We start from the raw sequence: 24,117 nt of genomic DNA on the forward strand, positions 1-24,117 counted from the left end.
TTTCTTCCATGACAAATCTGTCTCCTCAAGCAGCAAGCAGAACATGACTGCTACACCATTTTATTCAGAGACAGTCCCAAAAACCAAATTCCATCCCCTCCAGAATCAAACCACATCAGAGGAGCCTTACGAAAAGTCAGCTTGCTCAGCTGAGGAGCAATTTCCTTGACGCTGCTTCCTCAGTCTCCCCGTTGATTCAGGGGCAAAACTCCTCAGAACTGGAGAAATGAATAGGAGACCATGCCAATTTGCAGAGGAGGAGAACAAAATCTAGATTAAGATGCTGATTTCCCTCCTCCCTCACTTTCTCATTTAAAAAAAAAAAAAAGCATTCAAAGCCAACTGCAACAGACGCTGAAGTTAATGCCGATCTCAGACTCAAAAAGCCAGGACATCAGCTTTTTGGCTCACACTGTTCTGCGTGTTAGCTACCATTCCTTGTTTCTGGAAAGTTCTGAGCACTTAGCCAACAAATAAGTGATCTTGCTTTGTGTCCTTGTTCCTGAACCCAGGAACTTCTGCAAGCAAAGCAGGGATTCTCGTCACTGAGCTATGGACACTCCTGATGAACATAGGTAAGGGCCTGAGCTGGTCCATCTAGCTCAGTATGTGTCTACACTGACTGGCAGCCACCTACCAGGGTTTCAGGCTCAGGGGTCTTTCTCAGCCCTACCTGGAGATGCTGCCAGGGACTGAACCTGGGACCTCCTGCATGCAGAGCGGATGTTCTACCACTAAGCTGTGGCCCCCTCCCCATCGAAATTTACATACTCTCTTTAGCTAGACTGTGTCCACAGAGATATAAACAGACATTAGATGCTTTCCCCAGAATCCCAATAAAATGGCTTATTAATACTTATTTTCCTCATTTTCCAGAAATTCTTTAAGGATTCTGAACATAGCCTATAATCTGAAGTTTGGCTAGACAAGTCAAAAGTTATAAAGTTCTAAAAACTCAGAGACCAAATGGAAAACTAGACCACCCAAAGACTGTTCAGAACTACAGGACTGGACGATTTTAGTTGAGCCAGCACAGAAACCTGGTGAAAATCTAATGTGCAATCCACAGCAAGGGATGAAGCCAGAGAAACATTCCAAAGCCCTAAAAATAAATGGAATAAGAAGTTTGTTTTTTGGGCAGAACAGCATATTTCAAGGAAGAAAAATAAGATTTTGATGTGGGGAGAAGAAGACTTCTCCAAACCCCATTTTAAATCCTAAATTTTCCTTCTAGCACTCAAAGCCAAAGCATGCAAAAGTAGCTTGTTATTTCATTTTAGCTTATAAAATACACTGCCTTCCTGTGCTTTAAATTTGTGTGTGTGTGCTAAGTAATTATTTTGAGGATACCATGGACAGCCAGGAAAACAAACAAATGGATCATGGAACAAATCAAACCAGAATTTCCACTTGAGGCACAAATGACCAGGCTCAAACTATCATACTCCAGACACATTATGGAAAAACCCAGCTCCCTTGAGAAGTCCATAATGCTGGGATAAACTGAAGGAAAGAGAAGAAGAGGACGACCAGCAGCAAGGTGGGTGGACTCGATGACGACAGAAATGGATGCACCACAGAGAGACCTTGAAGGCCAAGTGGAAGACAGATCATCCTGGAGAGAATCTATCTATGTGGTCGCTAAGAGTCGATACTGATTTGATGGCACTTAATCAATCAACCAATCAAGTAATCATTAATGACTTCAGTTTGGGATCCATCTTATTTAAATTGTTAGAGAATCTAGATCATCTTGTGTTATAGAAAAGAGAGGTGATCGCAAATTTTCAGAGGCAAACGGCCTCAAAGACTTTTCAAAGAGGAAAAAAGAGAGCACTAATCAGCAATCAGTTAGGGAAGACGGAAGATGGTTCAGAAGATGATATTTCCACTGGAGCCAAAAATGCTGGAAGGCCATGGCCAACTAGCACTGAACGCTTCCACAAAACCTTTTACAAGGCATAAAGTCTTTGCACCTAAAACACTTGCTACTCAAACCTATCCTCACTGTTGGCCCAATAGATTGTATCATTTAAATCAATGATTAGGGAAAACATTCAACAACATGCACATAATGTGCTTCAGTGGATACTGTTAAACAAATTCAAAGTTTACTTGAGGATTATTTTTACTGGAATACTTATAAATATTTTAAGACCTAACAACTCAATAGCATTCACTTCCTTATGTTTTCTGGAAATGTTTCCATTCCAAACAAAATTCTCTGCCCATATAGTTGGTTTCTTGTATGCATGGTATTTTACCAGTGGCACATTTCTTGAAGTGTATTCCCAGAAAAGAAGACTTAAAAGAAAAGATGGAAGCATGCTAAGGTGCTTACCCTATCCAGACATTATGACCCTATCCAGACATTATGCTATACTTGAGTTCAGAGGTCTGTATACATGTACATGTTTGTGTATGCATGACTGTTCCTGCATTCATTTGAAAGGTGAACCTGGGTACAGGCCCCCTGAAATGCAGGGTACAAGTAGGAAGGGTGCTGCTGCACCCGTGTACGGCATAACCTGTGAACAGCGGGACCTGCGTATTGATCTGTATCTGTGTACTCTGCACACAGATTGCACAAGCGTTGACTCTAACGTCCGAACAGGGCTCATCTGTGCTCCCAAACTGTGGTTATCTTGTGGGCATCTGAAGCCGCTCCAAGTGAAGGGAGAAAGAGGCCTCCCTGCACCAAGACGGCCCTGCTTGGCCAAAACACAAACGCTATCGTGCAACAAGCCTTCTCAAGAGCCGTTAAAGCCAGAAGCTGGACAGTTACATGCACCATCAAGCCTTACTTTGTGAAGGAGCTGGAGAAGAGGCCAATGAAGGCAATGGCTGCTCCCGAGGCAGACGTCGTTCTGCAGCCAATCCGGTCGGTGAAGATGCTGACGAGCGGGGAGCAGAAGAAAATCATCCCCATCCCCAAGGAGCCCACACAGGCTGCGGACAGAAAGAAGAAGACAAAACACAAATGTCAGTCGCTGCCGGGTCAGTTGACAAAAGGGTAAGCTGCAGAATTCTTATTGATTTGTTTTATTTTACATTTCTATCCTGCTCTTCCTCCAAGGAGCCCAGAGCAGCGGGCATGGTTGTGTTTATCCTCACAACAACCCTGTGAGGTAGGTTAGACTGAGAGGTAGGCCCAGAGTCACCCAGTGAGCTTCATGGCTGAGCAGGGATTTGAACTCAGGTCTCCCCGGTCCTAGTCCAACACTCTAAACACTAAACCACACTGGCTTATTATAAGTGAGTGGTTCACAGCGTGTACATGCGAACTGTCCCCATATTACAATGCCCTCTCTGCTGGTATCTTGAGCAGTCATTCTTCAGGGGTTAGAGAACCCACCCCAGAAGTTAAATCACAGAATGGGGAGTTGTACGATTTTGCCTTCAATGCGCATGCGTGAAATCAGATGTGTGTGACTCATGCAGAGCCTTCCATTTCACACCCTGCAGCTCTCATAGATTCTGAATGGAACACAGGAAGCTGCCTTATTATAGCGAGTCAGACCCTTGGTCCACTTAGTTCACTATTGTCTACACTGACTGGCAGCAGCTCTCCAAAGTTTCAGGCTCAGGTCTCTCCCAGCCCTACCTAGAGATGCTGCCAGGGATTGAACCTGGGACCGTCTGCATACCAAGCAGATGCTCTACTGCTGAGCTATGCCCACCCACAATCCCCAAACAGTTCCCCCCACATGGGAAGCTGCCTTATACTGAGTCAGACCTTTGGTCCATCTAGCTCAGTATCATCTACTCTGACTGGCAGCGGCTTCTCCAGGGTTTCAAGCAGGGGTTTTTCCCAGGCTTACCTGGAGATGCTGCCAGGGATTGAACCTGGGGCCTTCTGCCTGGAAGCAGATGCTCCACCACTGAGCTAAAGCCCCACCCCGCGAAGGAGAACATCTTACAGCAGACAGCGCTCATGGGTAATCACCCATCTGTATGCAAACCAAGGCAACCCTGCTTAGCAAAGGAAAAAATGGGAATGGGGATTTGAACTTGGGTCTCCCGAGTCCTAGTCCAGCACTCTAACCACTAGACCACTATTACTAAAGAGAGAAACATGCAAAGAGGCACTTAAAAGATCAGATAAAACGTAAGGGTGCTGTAGGGAACATTCCTACTCCTTAGAATATCTTCTTGCAAGATTCTGTCCTCAAACCTTGATGCGACACCTTTTTTCTTCCCAAAGAATATCCTGCTGGTCTCCTGTATGAGACGTCTACTGCTGGTTAGGGGGCTTCCCTCTCCCACCCTCCCTACTCCCTTCATAGAAGCTTCTCGGCTTCTTTGATGAGATATGCTGGGCAGGCGTTTTCGTCTTCCCTTGGCTAGAGCAATGAGCAGAGCTGGAATCAAAAAGGGCTCCGGAAGCATTCAAAAAGAGGGCTGCCCACGTCACATCCGAGCAGCGCTTTGTTCTATTATGGGTCTTCATTGGTATTGCAGAACTTCTCCACTGAGCAAACAGCTGAGCCTGCCACATAAAGTCTGCCTCTCTCTTGCCTTTCGATTCCCAGAAAACGGCGAATGCCCCCCACTTTTAAAAACAACCTAAGATGGGTAGAGCTCCTCTCTTCAACACAACCCGTTCCCAAAAGTTCAGCACACAAAGAAACCTAGTTTCAAGCACAGATTATATTTGCAAATTACTTCTGTCCCTGCCCGCAAAGAACCAATTTATTCAAAAGCGTCCCTGAAATAAATTGGGATCACAGCAGTAACTTAGAAGGACAGGATAATTGAGACACAGCTGGGCAGTCTCCAGGATCCACTTTGCTCTGACGGGGTTCCTGTTTTTGCTGAGAACAAAATGCAATTAGAAAAGGGCTAGGCTGGGGCAGACCCCGCCACACCGAGGCCTCTTGGCTAGGAACAAGGCACACAGTATGATCAAGTCCTTCTAATGGGATTACGTGGCGTCCTTCCAAACAGCCATCCTAAACAACTGCAAACATTTCTTTTTTAATAAAAGGAGGGTGGGGAGAGCAAGGAGCCAAGCTGAGACACTCATTAAAGTGGATATTTCCCAAAAAATATGTCCCTGAATCCTGAAGTCAAAGGAGTCAAACATGACCTGACCTTTGTGCACTCTGTAACGTACTCAGTAATGTGGTCATTAAGGGAAATTAGTCCAAGAAACATGGAAACAAAAGCTTCAGGCAGAGATATTAAATTTAATGGGCCAGGTTCAGAATGCAATTAAGACGGATTTGCACATGAAGAACGGCATTCGGAATCTGGCCTGAAGTTCGGTCTCACAGGAGACGATAAAAAGACTTGACCTGAAGTTCAGAGAGCTTTGCTTGCTGGCTTGTTAGAAAACACAAGAGCTGCAGTTCCCTTAGTAGACGGAATGACAGTTAAGCCAGCCTGTCTGCAGTGGAGGTAAAGGTAAAGTGTGCCGTCGAGTCGATTTCGACTCCTGGCACCCACAGAGCCCTGTGGTTGTCTTTGGTAGAATACAGGAGGGGTTTAGCATTGCCTCCTCCCTCACAGTATGAGATGATACTTTTCAGCATCTTCCTATATCACTGCTGCCCGATATAGGTGTTTCCTATAGTCTGGGAAACATACCAGCGGGGATTTGAACTGGCAACCTCTGGCTTGCTAGTCAAGCCATTTCCCCACGCAGTGAAGATATCCTGCCTACAATCATGTAGTGCAGTTCTGTGTAACATCCAATGGCATGGCATATGGTTAGCAGCCATACAAGTCCGAATGGCGGTGGAGATGTTTCAGTACAATGGCTATAAACATCTCAGGAGAGAGAAAACGTGCTTCTGTTCAAAGTCCCATGGTTCAACCCAAAGACTACAAGATTTGGTGGAGAGCAGCTGGAGTTTGGCAGGTGGGACACCAAAGGACGTGAAGCAGCAGCAGTTTCTTCAGCAAAGGGTTGGAGAACCAAAGGATCCTCCGTTACTCCAGAAGCAAGACATTGTTTCAGGATTCCAGTCCACGCAGCCCTCATGGATTCAGAAAATGTTCTGTGGATCAGGTGTTTCCCCCCTTGTGCTCTTGTTTAAATGGCATTTTCTAAAAGATACTAGCATGTTGCCTCCATGTGCACAAGAAAACATTCCAAGGGCCTCCCAAGATCTGTTAGAGCAGGGCTTCTCGACCTGTGGTTCTCCAGCGGTTGCTGAACCGCAGTTCCCATCATTCCCCGCCACAATAAATTGTGGTTCAGCCACATCTGGTTGGGAACCCCTGTGTTAGAGGAATTCTGCCCAATTTATTCCATCGCTTGCCTTTCTTCGGCCCCAAAGCAGCCTCCCTAGGGTTCCCAGGCAGTCTCCCATCCAAGCATTAACCAGACCCAGACCTGCTTAGCTTCAACATCAGGTGCTTCCGGATCATGCCCCGGGCTGAAAAGTCATGCAGGCTGACCTAGAAATGGCTCTCTGAGTATCCAGCCATTAGAGACATAACATTCTCGTTGGAACACTTCAATCCTCAAGCAGGGCCCCAGTTACATGGATGAACATCTTGTACAATAGAAAATCAGGCTTTACGGATTTGTTTTTCCAAGAAAAGAAACAAAAGAGGAAAGGAAGTAATTGTTTGAAGACAAACCCCCCAATCCCCCTGGGCAATTGGCTCACGGTTTGCAAAGCTGTTACAAAAACATCGCCATTAACCATTGTACTCTGGGCTCATTACAGCCTGGCTATTCATTCATCACAAATTAACCTCTAGAGAAATCGTGGGACGGGGCGCATCTATTTCTGGGCTCCCCGGTTTCTCCTAGACTAGAGACATGGGCAGGGACACAACTGGCCCAGGGTCTGTGTAGGCAATTTCACCACATCCTGTCACAGGCCTTATCCATGGTAGGGATCTTAAAATCTCCCACAGTGAAATTCTATCTGTCACAGTAAGGAAGACGACACGACTTGGGCAGAGAGAAGAATGCTCAGCACCTGCTAACCAAGGTCATGTGGACTAGCTGGAATACACCCCGCCCCCTTCTGACCAGAGGCACTCTTACCCCTGGACTTTGGGGCCCAAGTCCCGGGCCTCCACAGCCCCTGGGGCCCCCCAATCCTCTTTAGTCTATCCTGGGAGGTGTGGTCGTCTGGCGGAGCACGATGATGCTTAATTTGCAGGGGAGGGGGGCCCTCCACAGTCCTTTAGGTCCAGGCTCCAGAGTTACCTAGGTGCACCTCTGCTTCTGACACTGTCTTCTTTTAACTGGAGCCAGAGTTCACTTTCACACTCCCAAAGGCTTAACCCGTACACCTCAGAGGGCACCCAAATCCTCCTGTGTTTCTGCATAACTGTTCTGAAAATGGTTCCTGGTTGGATGGGGGCAGAAACCCACACAGAGCTACGACAGGCAGCCTCGTCTGAGACTGGGGGACATAGGAAGCTGCCTGATACAAGTCAGATCATTGACCCATCTAGCTCAGTACGGGCTGCTCTCCAAGGTTTCAGGCAGAGGTCTTTGCCTGCCCTGCCTGGAGTGCTCTACCACTGAGCTATGGCCTCATCCCTAAGAATATAGGCATCTGCCTTCTACCGAGTCAGACTATTGGTCCATCTCGCTCAGTACTGTCTACACCAGGCCTGCTCAACTTAGGCCCCGCCCCCAGCTGTTTTTGGACGACAACTCCGGAATCCCCAGCCACAGTGGCCAACAGCCAAGGATCATGGGAGTTGTAAGCCAACATCTGCAGGAGGGCCGAAGCTGAGCAGCCCACTGACTGGCAGTGGCTCTCCAAGGTTTCAGGCAGGAATCTTCCCCAGCCCCACCTGGAGGTGCGAACCGTGGACCTCCTTCTGCTTGCAAAGCAGATGCTCTTCCCCTGAGCTCCGGCCCCATCCCTGCTGTGCCTCTTCACCAGGAGTGACGAAGCAATCAAATCGCTACCTGCTCACGATAAGGCGCCCTGCTCCCTGCAGATCTGGAAGGAGAAGGTCAAAGCACCAGATCATGCAGGGAGGGCCAGCAGGAAGCTGAGCAGGAGGCCACGCTGCTCCCACTATCCTGGGAGTGAGTGGCAGTGGTAGTGGTGGTGGGCCACAGAAGGCTTTCAGAGGCAGGGACCCCTTTCAGGGCACTAGGAGATGTCATCCCAGATGCTGTCGCAACATACGAAGCGGCAACGGAGACCGAGCAGGGAATGTACACTCTATCGAGGTCCTTACAAGCTCCTAGAAACCTACAGGCACAATATACAACACAGGCCATTGACAGGGGATTAAATGGGAATTGGATTTGCATTTCCATGTACAGTCGTGACTTCAGCACAACACAACTCCCCTCTGCTAAGCCAGCGGGAGTCCCAGCCAGTCCAGCCAACGGTGCTCAGGGGCCCATTCTTGGAGGCATTACGGCAGATTAAGGAAGAATGTGAAGGCCAAGAAGGGAGGATTGTTATGCACGGAAGACTTTGCCACCACCGCCACCATCACGCTGCCCTCCAGAGGAAAACAAGGACGGCTGAAATGCTGGCACAGGAATCCCAAAGGAACTTTGCTGATCAAGCACAGCCAAACTATCTGTCCGCACTTGAGAATCTCTGTGGCCCATGGACTTGAGATCCAGAGTTCTTGAGTCACTCAGATAGGCAGCCGGGTCAGGCAGTGGACAAAGCAACTCCCTTCCTCCACTCAACCTGCCGGTGGTCGTTTCTCATTCCTATCATGCTATCTTATCTGGACTTACTCTGCCAGGGATTGAACCTAGGACCTTCTGCGTGCAAAGCAAGCACTCTTCCACCAAGCTATGGCCCTATCCCCTAAGGGAAATATCTTGCAGTGGTCAGCACTCCCACATAGTCTCCCATCCAAATGCAAACCAAGGTGGCCCCTGCTTGGCAAAGGGGATGACAGATGCCCACTACCACCGGACCGCTCTCCTCCCCATATTGAAGTATGCTGTGTCCATATAAGGGTTGTGCTCCATTCTACTCTATGAGACTCAAGTACCAGACCCCAGGCTGGAGAACAGCCACCTAGACTGGTCAAAAAGATGGAGGGTGCTGGCACGCCTGAAGGCAGAGGTTCCCCCAGCATCCCTACAAGCTCCAAGAGCCTTTCTAGCACAGAGAGGTAGCAGAACCTGCAAGACCCCAGATGCAGAACTGCAGGTAACCCTACCTGAGGAGTAACCCTGCAGGTAACCCTGCCTAACCTCCTGTAGCTATGGGGCCCCCAGTACCCTGGGAACTGACATTTCAGAAGTGGATCTGGAGGTCCCTTTCAGTCACCACCTGTAATTCCATATTCCAAGGAGTGACTTTTCATTGCCCTCCAAACCCCCTCTCCCTAGAGGAGGGATTTTCTCAATGTTGGGTCCCCAGATGTTATTGGACTTCAACTCCCATGATCCCCAAACAAAGGCTACTGGGGCTGGGGATTATGGGAGTTGAAGTCCAATAACATCTGGGGACCCAACGTTGAGAACCCCTGCCTAGAGCAGTGATTCATGCTCCAGAAAGGACCATTGGCCTCCAGGGCACTGGTTCCCAACCAGAGTTCCCCCAGATGTTGATGAACAACAAATAAATAAATTGTAGCTGGGGATGATGGGAGTTGTAGTTCAGCAACATCTGGGGGAACTCTGGTTGGGAACCAGTGCCCTAGAGACCAATGGTCCTTTCTGGAGAATGAATCGGCCTCAGCCCTCCCTTGCTACAGGCAGCTCCGACGTTTTCCTTGCCAAGGTGCTGTTGCTGCTGTGTTACAAATGTTTGAGGTCGACACTCTCTGGGTTTCATTGCCCACATCCCAAAAGACAAATCCGGCTGAAACCACGCTCTCATATGACAGCCCAATTAAGTCCGAGCCTGACCTGAATTATGGTTTCTGGTGAAAACTGTTGGCTGGGAAAGTTAAAAATCTGGTTGTTGTGGAAAGAGATCTGCGGTTCGGAGAAGGAAGACAGGCCCATAGGGAGGGTGAGTGCATGAGCCATTATAACTGCAGCCTGGCCAAATCTGCCAAATACAATGGCTATGGATTAAAACCATCCTCATTCACAGCACTAGGAGTGTGCTAACATAGATTCATTGGCCTATCTAGCTCAGTATTGTCTTCACAGACTGGCAGCAGCTCTCCAAGGTTTCAGGCAGGAGTCTTTCCCAGCCCTGCTTGGAGAAGCCAGGGAGGGGACTTCGAGCCTTCTGCATGCAAGTCCTATGGTGGAATAGTGTCGGGGCATCCTAAAATGAATGCCCAGGAATGCCCACTGAAATGCACTGGTTCCTTCCCAATGGCCATGGCACGCATGGAATTTCCAAATGGACAATGGCCACTGGGAAATTCCATGCATTCCTATGGCCATTGGGAAGGAACATGGGCATTTCAGTGGGCATTCCCAGTCATTCACTATAGTACATATTTCCTAGAGTCTACATGATCAGATGTATGGTGTCAGCCTGGTGGACTAGGAACACAGGAAATTGCCTTATTCCAAGTCAACAGCTCAGGAATGTCTACATCACTGACTGATAGAGGCTTCTAAGGTTTCAGGCAGGAGTCTTTCCCAGCCCTACTTGAAGATGCTGCCAGGAATTGGACCTGCATACTGAAGGTCCCAGGTTCGCTCCCTGGCACCTCCAGAGAGGGCTGGGAGAGATTCCTGCCTGCAAACATCCCCCCCCCCTGAAACCTTATTACACACATCCTCCAAGAAGATAAGGAATAGGAAATGATTAAAATATGGTCACAACTTAATTTAACAGCATAATACCGTAGACTGCCAAATCAGGACTGCCCCCATATAAAAGCCACAGGGGATGTGAAAGCAGGACTTTGAAGAAGCTGGACAGAAAAAGTATTGATGCTTTTGAACTTTGGTGCTGGAGAAGACTTTTGAGGAGACCACGGACAGCCAGGAAAACAAACAAATGGGTCATAGAGCAAATCGATCCAGAATTTCCACTCGAGGCACAAATGACCCGGCTCAGACTATCCTACTTGGGACACATTATCCGAAGATCCAGCTCCCTTGAGAAGTCCATAATGCTGGAAAAAGTTGAAGGCAAGAGAAGAGGACGATCAGCAGCAAGGTGGATGGACTTGATTATGACAGCAATGAGTGCACCACTGAAAGATCTTCAAGGCCAAGTGGAAGACAGGTAATCCTGGAGAGAATCTATCTATGTGGTCGCTAAAAATCAACACCGGCTTGACAGGGCACGTAATCAATCAATCAATCCGTCACAGCAAACCAGAGGTCTGCCCACCTTGGACGGATCAAGAGTCAGTGCTGTAACTGTTCAATACAGTTCCATTTCTGATCACTTGTTTTTCAGAGGAATGTTGTACAGAACACTCTTGCTGACATCATAATTGGCAGCCATCTAAGCCAAGTCTACAAGGCAGGGGGAAGCAACCTTGGCTCTCCAGCTGTTGTGGAACGACAACTCTCATCAGACCAAGCCACATGTGGCTGGGGATTAAGGGAGTTGTCGTTCAACAACAGCTGGAGAGCCAAGCTGTCTACCCGTGCGACAATGGACCAGGCATTCTGTTTGGCACACCAAAGCAGCCTTCATTGCAACAATGCCATTAGGAACAGTTGCCTAGTAGAGACTCGTCCTCTTTAAGTGTCTGCCTTCTTGGGAAAATGCCACTGTTTCTGGAGTCACAGCTCTTGTGCAAGGAAGATTTCGGCGCCTCATCCCTCCGGAAAAACTTGGAAGAGTTTGCCAGTGACTGGTCCTGCCTCTCATGGGATTGCAACATCTTTCCTTTCATGGAGGAAGGATTTATTTTCCTGCCGTGGGTGGTCAGTTGTGCTGGCTGGCTTGTTTTCCCCAGGGCTGCAGCTGCTGGTCTGAAAGACAGAACTTTCCTTTGCTTTCAGGCAGGGTCCCCTGGTCTTGAGGTCCCCTGTGCTGAGCAGGGCCTGTCTTGGTTTGCATTTGGAAGGGAAACTATATGTGAGTACTGTGATGTATTGCCCTTAGGGCAAGGTTTCCAACCTGTGGTGCTCCAGATGTTGCTGAGCTACAACTCCCATCATCCCCAGCTATGTTTTATTTTGGTTGGGGATGATGGGAATTGTAGTCCAGTATCATCTGGAGAATCGCAGGTTGGGAAAGGAGAGGAGAGCAGGTCTTATGGTAGCAAGCATGACTTGTCCCCTTAGCTAAGCAGGGTCTACCCTAGTTGCATATGAAAGGGAGACTAGAAGTGTGAGTACTGTAAGAGATTCCCCTTCTTAGGGGATGGAGCTGCTCTGGGAAGAGTATCTAGGTTCCAGGTTCCCTCTCTAGCAGCATCTCCAAGATAGGGCTAGGAGAGATTCCTGCCTGCAACCTTGGAGAAGCCGCTGCCAGTCTGGGTAGACAATACTGAGTTAGATGGTATTGCTGTCTGTTGAAAGAGTTACAGAGAAGTTCCAACGAGGAGGCACCAAGGGAGAGGAAAGTAAAAGAAGCAGAGCTACAAGCTGGGGAACAAGCAAGGGGGCATCCTCTTCTTTTTTGTAAAGCAACTAGACAATGCTTTACTGAATGGAAGTTTATAATTCGGCAGCTCCATCATCTTTAAGGACAACGTGGAAGTAATCAAAAGGTAGAATTAGGGAGTAATAATTACATACTTTGGGCACATTATGCAAAAACCCAGCTCCCTTGAGAAGTCCATAATGCTGGGGAAAGTTGAAGGGAAGAGAAGAGGATGACCCGCAGCCAGGTGGATGGACTCGATTAAGACAGCAATGGATGCACCACGGAGAGACCATAAAGGCCAAGTTGAAGACAGATCAACCTGGAGAGAATCTATCTATGTGGTCACTAAGAGTCGACACTGACTTGACAGCACTTAATCAATCCATCAGAATTACTATAAGGAAGTAATAGAAAGGTGCCACGAATTCTATTGGATGAGTTTGGTTAAGGCAGGGATTCTCAGACTTGGGCCCCCAGATGTTATTGGTCTCCAAATGCCATCATCCTTGTCCAATCCTTGGTCCATCTAGCTCATGATTGTCTGCACACACTGGCAGAGGCTTCCCCAAGGTTACAGGCAGGAATCTCTCTCAGCCTATCTTGGAGATGCTGCCAGGGAGGGAATGTGGAACCTTCTGCATGCAAGCAGGCAGGGGCTCTTCCACTGAGCTGTGGCCCCATCCCCTCAGGGGAATATCTTCCAGTGCTCACACATGGAGTCTCCCATTCAAATGCAAACCAGGGCAGACCCTGCTTCACAGAGTGGACAATTCATGCTGGCTACCACAAGATCATTGTGTTTGGGAATGATGGGATTGGTAGTCCAACATCAACTGGGCACCCAAGTTTGAGAACCCCTGGTTGATTCAAGTCTTTTTAAGGAGTGGGGAGCTTTTCTGTTATCCATATCACATTTCTAGGCTTTCCTCATTAACCCCAAATATCCTGTATACATGTGTGTATATGCTACAAATGGTTAAAGTGAAAATACACTGCAAGGAACAAATAGTGGAATCAGTTATGTTAAATCAATGGAGTTTATTCGGAAAAGGAAGAACATTTCGCAGTTCCATGGAGATGTTAACGGCTTTCAACACACTACACTACTCCCATTCAGCAGCCAGCGAGCTGGATCAACAGTAGATCTTCTCCTTAGAGCCCTTCTTGCTGCCAATGTTAGACAAGGCTGGACCTAATAATTAACTCCACAGTTTGACCCGAGCATTGCAAAATAGTCGGAGTCAGCAACATGCTCCAGTGGTAGACTAGAGCTTCTTCCAAATGCTGGTCTTGGAAAAGCAATGACCTGAATAGACTTCCTTGTCTGGGGGTATGATTAACTGGCTATCACTGTACAAACTTTGCTGAGCTGGATGCGGGTCAGCTGGACACAAAGGGGTAAAAGCCAACCAATGCCACTCACCCCTCCAGCAAACTCCTGTCACCCGATCAAAGCTCAAGGCTCTCGCTCTTTGATCCGGGGACCTGAATGGAGAGGTTCACTGCCGAGGCTGAGCCTGGCATCGATCAGGCTGAAGGCAAAGGTGAAGCGCTGCAGCAGCTGATCTGAATCCAGTCCATTGGTGGTATCTGTAGTGTCGGCTCGCTTGGACATGTTTGAACATCTCCAGTCAAAACACGTTTTGCATGCTTTGAAGCTCAACACAGAGGGTTCTCTAGAGAGCCTCGGGCAGTAGCAAGCATGAATTGCCCCTTTTGCTAAGCAGGGTCTGCCCTGGCTTGCATTTGGGTTGGTGACTACATGTGAGCACTGTCTGCTGTAAGATCTTCCCCTTATAGGAGGGGGGGGCGTAGCTCGTGGTAGAGCATCTGCTTGCATGCAGGCTGACTCACTGGCATCTCCAACCTTGGAGAAGTCACAGCCAGCCTATGTAGACCAGGGCTGCTCAACTTCGGTCCCCCAGTTGTTTTTGGACTACAACTCCCATAAACCCCAGCCACAGCAGTCAATAGCCAGAGATGATGGGAACTGTCAGCCAACATCTGCAGGAGTGCCGAAGTTGAGCAGCCCTGGTGTAGACGATACTTAGCTAGATGGACCAATGGTCTGACTTGCTACAAGGCAGCTACCTATGTTCCTAACTGTCCATTCTGCTTCAAACTAAATTAATGGCCAGCTTTCATAATCAGCTCAGCCCATGGCAGACACAGGGAAGTAGCAACAGGGTGCATTGACTTCCAGTTGCATCAGCTGATAAGCAAGCCGGAGACCTCTGTGCCATGTCCAAGAATGCAGACCAGATAGAGCTGTTTGCATTCCATTATGAGCGTGGCTTTCAGCTGAATTCTCCGTGTTCTCACAACCGACTTGTCCTTGGCCAACATGGCTGGAAATGAGGACTGACTGGTTTTCGACCCCATCTCAGGCAAGGAGGGAGATCGTTGTCAGCCCAAACTCCAATATGGGGCTAATGGTATATCGAAATTCCTCCATTTGTATGCTCCAGTCATACAATATCACCTACCCCACTAGACACCCAAAACTTCAAATCACCAGAAACCAAGTAATGGGTTCAGAATATGGCACTCAAAAGTAATTCAAAAACAAGAAAGATAAATGGCTTTGCAAAGTTTTTTTCCTGCGCACAGAATCTTGAACTTCTAAAACAAGTACATCATCACCTTATTTATTTTATTTATTTTTATTTATTTTTGCATTTTTATACCGCCTTTTGTTAAAATATAGCCCCAAGGCAGTTTACAAAAGTTAAAAACATACAATAAAAACACAATAAAAACAACATGCTAAGAGTATAAAAACATATAAAAACAGGCATAAAACAATACAACAAATAAAAACAACAAATAAAAACACCCAGAAGCAGCAGTAAAAACGATTATGTAAAAGCCTGGGTAAAAAGCCAAGTCTTTAAAAGCTTTCTAAAAGCCATGATGGAGTCCGAGGAACGAATGGCCACTGGGAGAGCATTCCAGAGTCTGGGGGCAGCAACAGAGAAGGCCCTGTCCCGAGTGCACGACAGCCGGGCCTCTCTCACTGTCGGCACCCGGAGCAGGGCCCCCTCAGATGTCCTCGTCAAGCGGGCAGCAACCCTTGGGAGCAGGCGGTCCCTCAAATACCCCAGGCCCAAACCGTTTAGGGCTTTAAAGGTCAAAACCAGCACCTTGAATTGGACCCGGAAACGAACTGGTAGCCAGTGCAGCTCTTTCAAAATGGGGGTGATATGTTCCCAATGGGCAGCTCTGGATAAAACCCTCGCTGCTGCGTTTTGCACTAGCTGCAGTTTCCGGATATTCTTCAAGGGCAGCCCCACATAGAGCGCGTTACAGTAATCCAGGCGTGACGTGACTAAGGTGTGGGTAACCGTGGCCAGATCTGCCTTCTCGAGAAAGGGACGCAGCTGGCGCACCAGCCGAAGCCGTGCAAAGGCACCCCTGGCCACCGCCTCCACCTGAGCTTCCAAAAGCAGAGCCGGGTCCAGCAGTACCCCCAAGCTGCGTACTTGCTCCTTCAAGGGGAGTGCAACCCCATCCAGAACTGGTAAAATCTCCTCATCCCGATTGGCTCTCCTACTGACCAACAGTACCTCCGTCTTATCCGGATTCAATTTCAGTTTGTTAGCCCACATCCAACCCATCACGGCCTCCAGCCCCCGGTTCAGGACATCCACCGCCTCCCTAGGATCAGATGACAAGGAGAGATAGAGCTGAGTGTCATCCGCATATTGCTGACAACTCAGTCCAAATCCCCAGATGACCTCTCCCAGCGGCTTCATGTAGATGTTAAACAGCATGGGGGACAAGACCGAACCCTGCGGGACCCCACAGGCCAACGGCCACGGGGCCGAGCAGTAGTCCCCCAGCACCACCTTCTGGACCCTCCCCTCAAGAAAGGACCGGAACCACTGCAACGCAGTGCCTCCGATTCCCATACTCGAGAGGCGGCCCAGAAGGATACCACGGTCGATGGTATCGAACGCCGCCGAGAGGTCCAGCAGAACCAACAGGGACGCACTCCCCCTGTCTAGTTCCCGGCGTAGGTCATCCACTAGAGCGACCAAGGCAGTCTCAGTCCCATACCCGGGGCGGAAGCCAGATTGAAAAGGGTCCAGATAATCCGTATCATCCAAGACCCTCTGCAGCTGGGACGCCACCACACGCTCTATCACCTTGCCCAAAAAGGGAAGGTTAGACACAGGTCTATAGTTGTCCAGGCTGGAGGGATCAAGGGAGGGCTTTTTTAATAGAGGTCTTACCACCGCCTCCTTAAGGCACGATGGCATCCTGCCCTCCCTTAATGAAGCATTAACGATCACCTCCAGCCATCTGCCTGTCCCCTCCCTGGCAGCTTTTATTAGCCATGAAGGGCAAGGGTCAAGAGCGCATGAAGTCGCCCGCACACTGCCCAAGATCTTGTCCACATCCTCAGGCCGCACCAACCGAAAAGAATCCAACACAACGGGACCAGATGGTACCAAAGGCACGCCTGCCGGAACTGCCAAAACTCTGGAGTCCAGGTCAGCACGGATGCAAGCGACTTTATCTGCAAAGTGACAGGCAAACCGATCACAAAGAGCTGTAGATGGCTCCTCCCCCATTGTCCGGGGGGATGTGTGGAGCAATGTTTTCACCACACGAAACAGCTCTGTTTGCCTGCACTGAGCAGACGCAATGGAGGCGGAGAAAAAACGTTTCTTCGCCGCCCCCACCGCCACGGCGTAGTCCCTAAAATGGGTTCTAGTCCGTGTTCGATCGGATTCGTGATGACTCTTCCTCCAGCGTCGCTCCAGCCGTCGCCCGAGTTGCTTCATTGCCCTAAGCTCCGAGGAAAACCAAGGAGCAGAACGGGCTCCACCAAGCCGGAGAGGGCGCTTGGGGGCAACCGTGTCAACAGCCCGGGCCATCTCTCCATTCCAGAGATCAACCAAGGCGTCGACAGGGTCACCAGCTCTGGACACCGGAAACTCCCCGAGGGCCGTCTGAAATTCAAGCGGATCCATAAGCCTCCGGGGGCGGACCATCTTAATCAGCCCACCACCCCTGCAGAGGGCAGACGGAGCAGTCAAACTAAACCCCACCAGGTGATGATCTGTCCATGACAAGGGAGTGGTCTCAAATTCCCCCACCTCCAGATCATTTATTTCCTGGTCGGCAAAAACCAGATCCAGAGTGTGTCCCGCCACGTGGGTAGGGCCCGATACCAATTGAGACAGTCCCATGGTTGCCATGGAGGCCATGAAATCCTGAGCCAAACCCACTAGGGGGGCCTCAGCATGGACACTGAAATCCCCCAAAACAATAAGCCTGGGGGAACCCAAAGCCACCTCCGAGACCACCCCCGCCAGCTCAGGTAGGGAGACTGAAGTGCAGCGGGGTGGTCGATACACCAACAGAATCCCCAGCCTATCTCGGAGGCCCACCCTCAAGGACAGACACTCGAAATTCTGAGATTGCCTGACTGGGCACCTGGAAACGGGGAGGGTCTCTCGAAAGTTGACTGCAACACCTCCTCCCCGACCCTTGAGGCGGGGCTGCTGCACGATCTGGAAACCTGGAGGACAAAGCTGAGAGAGACCGACCCCGCCCAGCACATCCAACCAGGTCTCCGTCACACATACCAGGTCAGCACACTCATCCACAATCAGATCGTGGATGAGAGATGTTTTTGCGTTAACTGACCTGGCATTCAGCAGCAGCACCCTAATCCTCGAAGGAGTGTTCTCAGAGCTCCCTAGGGTCAGAGGGTTGGGAGAAGGGCCGGAAAAAGGAACAGGCCTCAATTGCCTGGACTGTTTTCCCCTGTAACGGCCTGCCCAACTCCCACCGCCATACCTCCCTCTGCCCGCTACCTGTGATATTGCTGCCCCCACTCCAGACCCACTTTTTTGCTCCCCCAGACACATCTCCCCAGACTAACCCACCACGGCTTCTTCGCTTAATTAAAAAACAGAACAAAACCAGGCTTGCGTAGTCTCCTGCTGACTTCTTAATTGTGAGAAGACGACTCTTCAGGGCGGAAGGAGAGAGCACACATTTCTCCTTTCATCCAAGTATGGAAGTGTTAGAGGATATCACACCTTTCCAGAAACATACTGAAGGGAATACAGTGTTATACACCACTTCTCCAAGCGGTGAGAAGTTCCAGGGATAAAGCACTTTTCAAATTCTGGCTTCTTTCTGGAGGCTTTTTTTCTTCTTCTTCTTTTTTACAGGGGAGGGGGACTATTTGGTTTATTTACAAATGTAAGATAAACGACCTCAGAACAGTGGTACATAAGCTGGTGACCTCCAAACCTGACTACTGCAATGCGCTCTATGTGGAGCTGCCTTATTACATAGTCTGGAAACTACAGTTGCTACAGAATGTGGCAGCCAGGTTGGTCTCTGGGTCATCTTGGAGATACCATATTACTCCTGTGTTGAAGGAATTGCACTGGCTGCCGATACGCTTCCGGGCAAAGTACAAGGTGTTGGTTGTAACCTATAAAGCCCTAAACAGCTCAGGCCCTGCCTGGGTATTTAAGAGAACGTCTTCTTCGCCATAAGCCTCACCGCCCACTGAGATCACCCGGCGAGGTTTGTCTAGAGTTCCCATCAGCTCGTCTGGTGGCTACACAGGGATAGGCCTTCTCTGTTACCTCGTGAGACTCTGGAATGTGCTCCCTGCTGAAATAAGAGCCTCCCCATCTCTGACAACTTTTTAGAAGTCTCCAAAGACCCATTTATTCACCCAAGTTTTTTAACGAGACCTGTGGTTTTAATTTGTTTTTAAGGTTTTAATTTGTTTATGTTGCTGTAAACCGCCCAGAGATGGAAGTTTGGGGCGGTGTACAAATATAATAAATAAAATAAAATAAAAAGATAAACAAAGGAGCACTTCTATAAGTCAGCCACAGATTACATCAGCATCCAGAGAGCAAATCCTGCACCCTAGGGAGACAGAAAGCTGCTTTATACAGAGCCAGACCCTTGGTCCATCTAGCTAAGGATTGTCTGTACTGACTGGCAGTGGCTCTCCGAGGTTTCCGGCAGGAGTCTTTCCCAGCCTGACCTGGAGATGCGGCTGCCAGGGACTGAACCTTGGACCTGCTGCATGTAAAGCAGAAGCTCCACCACGGAGCTACAGACTCATTCCAAGATAGGACATGCCCCCTGAAATGCACTGGTTCTTCCCCAATGGCCATAGGAATGCATGGAATTTCCGAATGGCCATTGGCCATTCAGACATTCAATGCATTCCACGGACATTTGGTCCATCTAGCTCCGTACTGTCTACACTGACTGGCAGCAGATCTCCACGGTTTCAGGCAGGAGTGTTTCCCAGGCCTACCTGGAGATGCTGCCAGGGATTGAACCGGGGACCTTCTGCATGCAAAGCAGATGCTCTATCACTGAGATACAGCCCCATCCCTCGAGAACTTCTACTCTACGCAGCTTCTCCATTCTAGCCTCTCCAAAAAACCAGTCTTCATCTCCCTTCTAGACCACCTCCTGCTGTTTCTTTTCACTGACCACGAGAGGCGAGCTAGCCTGGTGGTAGCAAGCATGACTTGTCCCCTTAGCTAAGCAGGGTCTGTCCTGGTTGCATATGAATGGGAAACTTGATGTATGAGCACTGGAAGATATTCCCCTCAGGGGATGAAGCCGCTCTGGGAAGAGTAGAAGGTTCCAAGTTCCCTCCCTGGCTTCTTCAAGATAGGGCTGAGAGAGATTCCTGCCTGCAACCTTAGAGAAGCCGCTGCCAGTCTGTGAAGACAATACTGAGTGAGATGGACAATGGTCTGACTCAGTATATGGCAGTTTCCTGTGTTCCTGTGACCAAACACCCAGCCACCCACAGATTGTGGCAAGGATGAATCACCCTCCATTCTGGCATCACCCATCCGGCCTCACTGCACATGCCATTTTGCAAGGCTTCCCCCATTCAGGATGCTTCAGGGCCATCCATGCCCCATTCAGAAACATCTTCCGGCCTCCTCTGGCCGGCCTTCTGCCTAAGAGATGGCCAAGCATAATCACCTAGCATGCAGCAGTAGAAAGACCAAAATGTCTCTTGCAGAGAATGGATGACTCAGAGCTCTGCGGAGGAAGGACCTTTTGCCTCTAGTTTAACGGCTCCAATCCAATCCAGGTCACCCGTGACACAAATGTCTCTGGGGAAGAGTGAAGCAGCTACCAAGCAGCACCCATCCCCACATGTGGCGCTGCCATCAGATCTTTGCCCCACAGCAGGTTTTTCTTCTTCTGGGAATAAAACTTCTCCTTGTTTCCAGGGAGGGTCGTCAACCACCTGGCAGACAGTTTGGGAATGTTTGCCTTAAGGCAGGGGTTCTCAAACTCGGGTCCCCAGAAGTTGGACTACAACTCCCATCATCCTCAGGCACATCGGGCAAAGGGGATGATGGGAGTTGTAGTCCAACAACATCGGGGGGCCAAGTTTGAGGATCCCTGACTTAATATTCATTTATTCGGTCACTCGATTTATATATTGCCCTTCCTAAAGTGGCTGTGGGGGTTTACATTAAAATCAAACACACACAATAAAACAATTAAAATTGAAACACATTCAAACCAGATTAAAATTAAAATTAAAACAAAAACTAGATTAAAATTAAAACAACCTAGGGGTGACAACTGAGAAGGCCCGATCCCAGGTCACTACCAGATGAACCGGTGGTACCCAAACACGGATCCCTCCTGATGATCTTAATGAGCAGTCAGGATCTTGTAGAGAAAGGTGATCCCTCAGAAGAGAGCTGGTCTTGTGGTCGCAAGCATGACTTGTCCCCTTAGCTAAGCAGGGTCCGCCCTGGTTGCATATGAATGGGAGACTAGAAGTGTGAGCACTGTAAGGTATTCCCCTCAGGGGATGGGGCCGCTCTGGGAAGAGCATCTGAGGTTCCACATTCCCTCCCTGGCAGCATCTCCAAGATAGGGCTGAGAGAGATTCTTGCCTGCAGCCTTGGAGAAGCTGCTCCCAGTCTGCGTAGACAATACTGAGCGAGATGGACCTATGGTCTGACTCAGTATATGGCAGCTTCCTATGTTTCTATGTAACCCAGACCCAAGCCATTCAGGGCTTTAAAGGTAATAACCAGCACTTTGTACCTTGCCCGGATACAGTGCAACTGTTTAAGAACAAGCATAACATGTTCTCTCCGGGATACCCCAGAAATCAATCTGGCTGCCGCATTTTGAACTAACTGAAGTTTCCAAACTACATACAAGGGCAGCCCTACATAGAGTGCATTGCAGTAGTCCAACCTGGAGGTTGCCAGCTGCTGTACCACTGTTTCCAGGTCAGAATATACTTCTATTGTATTATGTCTACTAACCTCCTGCTTAGATTACGGCAAAGCATTGTACATGGGGCTCCCTTTGAAAATGGTCTGGAAACTGCAGTTGGTCCAAAACAGGGCTGCAAGATTATTAACTGTGGCTGGGCATTTTGATCATATCACTGTAGCGCCTCCTCAGCTGCACTGCCCCCCCCCGGCCAGTCCATTTTCAGGCCCAATTCAAAGGGCTGGTTTTAACCTTTAAAGCCATAAATGGCTTGGGACCAGGTTACCTGAGAGAGTGCCTTGCCCCATAATTCCCAACTCGGACTTCAAGATCTTCTTTGGAGGCCCCACTCCGAGTGCCTCTGCCAAATGAGGTGAGGCGCATGGCTGCTAGGGAGAGGGCCTTTTCGGTGGTGGCCCGTCTGTGGAATAGCCTCCCCAGTGAGGCTCGCCTGGCATCGTCACTTTCTTCTTTTAGACACCAGGTGAAGACCTCTGTCTTCACTCAGGCTTTTAAAAGGTGATTTTTAAAAAGTTTTACAAGCTTCTGTATTGTATATATTTTGTGTTGCGATGTGTCTGTCTTTTGTGCATTTTTATTGGATGTTTTAACTGTTGTGCTGTGAGCTGCCCAGAGAACAATTTGTTTATGGAGCAGCTAACAAAATTTACTATTGTTAATATATTATATTATTAAGAAATACATTACAATATCAATATAAATATAATATAACCCTTGCTAACTGAGCAAAGAGACACCGTTTAAAGTGGTGATTCTCTTATACTGAGCAGGGGGAGAGCAACTGGCCCTATCCCTCCCCGGCACAGCATCCCTCCTGCGGCTGTTGCTGGGATCTGCCTCATGTTTCTTTTTAGACTGTGAGCCCTTTGGGGACAGGAGATCATCTTATTTATGTGTTGTTTATTTTTCTATGTAAACTGCTTTGAGAACTTTGGTTGAAGAGCCGTACATAAATATTCGTCGTAGAAGTGATGTTAGCATTTCTATTATTATTACGGCACCCGCTATTATTTTGGCCGTGTGCTCTGTTTGTGAACAACCCCACATTGTGTGCACGCTTATTTGGGGGCAGCCCCCTCCTGCCAGCTGCACCCGCACAGCTCAGGCAGGGAGCTCTGTCCTCCTGTCGTTCCGACAGCCAGGCCTCCGAAGACCCCTGGGCTTGCAGGCCCCCACCTCAAGGGTCCACGACTCCTTTCTGAATTGCAAGCAAACGCTCTGCTGAGAACTGCAGGGGCCCCCACCCCAAAGACAACATCCGCCCCTGTCCAAACATCCGCGCGCTTCCCCAGCCTCACCTTTGAATCCCAAGCGCACCTTCCTGTTTTGAAATGCTCTCTGGGCCGCTGCATCTCAGGGGATCCCACTCGCACATTGTTTTCAGCAGGATAGAAGTCCGCGGGACACCTTCCCCCTCATTAAGGCAGGACATGGACTACGAAGAGCTGGAGCCGCTTCGGAGCGCAGCGCTGGGAAAGGCCTTGAGGACCACGCCGGGCACCAATTGTGAGGCGACAGGCGAAGGGGGGCCTGCCAGGGCCAGATAAGAACCAACAGGAAAATGGCCATTAAGGAGAACAGTGAGAAAGAGCCAGGAGCAGCCCCATGGAGGGGAGCATGGCCCCAGGGCAGGCCGTGGGGGAGAGAGCGGCTTGGGCTCACTGCCAGCACTGCGCGGGCCAGGAAAGGCTTCTGGCCGGGACCCTGGAGTAGGACTGCCTGTGGGGGAAGATAACCGCTGGCCAGCATGGACCCATAATCTGATTACCTGCAGTTTTCCGTTTGCTGCAGCTCAGATCAGGCCGTTTCCCTGGGAGATGCTCAAGGAGAGTTTCCCTCGCATCAAGCAGGAGATGGCTCGTGATGAACAAGGCCTTCTCCATGGATGGTGCTTGGCATCTCCAGCAGATAGGGAATGGGCTTTTATAGAGCTGAGAGCCGCTGGTCCATGTGGCCCAGTACATAGGAAGCTGCCTTCTACTGAGTCAGACCCTTGGTCCATCTAGCTCAGCTCTGTCTACCCTGACTGGCAGCAGTTTTCCAAGGTTCCTTCCAGGCAGCACTCTTTCTCAGCCCTACCTGGAGATGCTGCCAGGGATTGAACCTGGGACCTTCTGCATGCAAGCAGGCAGATGGTCTCCCACTGAGCAACGGCCCCATCCCCTAAGCGGAATATCTTACAGAAGGCAATGCTCACATGCAGAGAGCCACCCAACTGCAAGGCAAGGCAGACCTTGCTTAGGAAAGGGGGCAATTCATGCTCGCTACTACAGGACCGGTTCTCCTCCTCCAACTATTTGTTCCGACCAACAGTCTCTTTCCAGAGTTCCAGGCAGGTAGGAAAACATGCAATGCAATGATACCATTTATTCATTTTCCCTGACAGCAACAGACATAGACGAGAAGGGAA

At 49.3% G+C, this 24,117-nt stretch overlaps 1 protein-coding gene across 1 annotated transcript in view; it reads right to left on the reverse strand.

Moving 5' to 3' along the window:
• SLC16A2 (solute carrier family 16 member 2) overlaps positions 1-24,117 on the reverse strand; it is a 109,401-nt gene that overhangs the window by 24,486 nt on the left and 60,798 nt on the right. Inside the window, exon 2 of the mRNA XM_053273947.1 lies at positions 2,805-2,949. Coding sequence (XP_053129922.1) covers positions 2,805-2,949 — 145 coding nt within the window. The remainder of the gene's footprint in view (positions 1-2,804; positions 2,950-24,117) is intronic.

This window comes from Hemicordylus capensis, chromosome 11 (assembly GCF_027244095.1).
Source record: "Hemicordylus capensis ecotype Gifberg chromosome 11, rHemCap1.1.pri, whole genome shotgun sequence".
NCBI lineage: Eukaryota > Metazoa > Chordata > Lepidosauria > Squamata > Cordylidae > Hemicordylus > Hemicordylus capensis.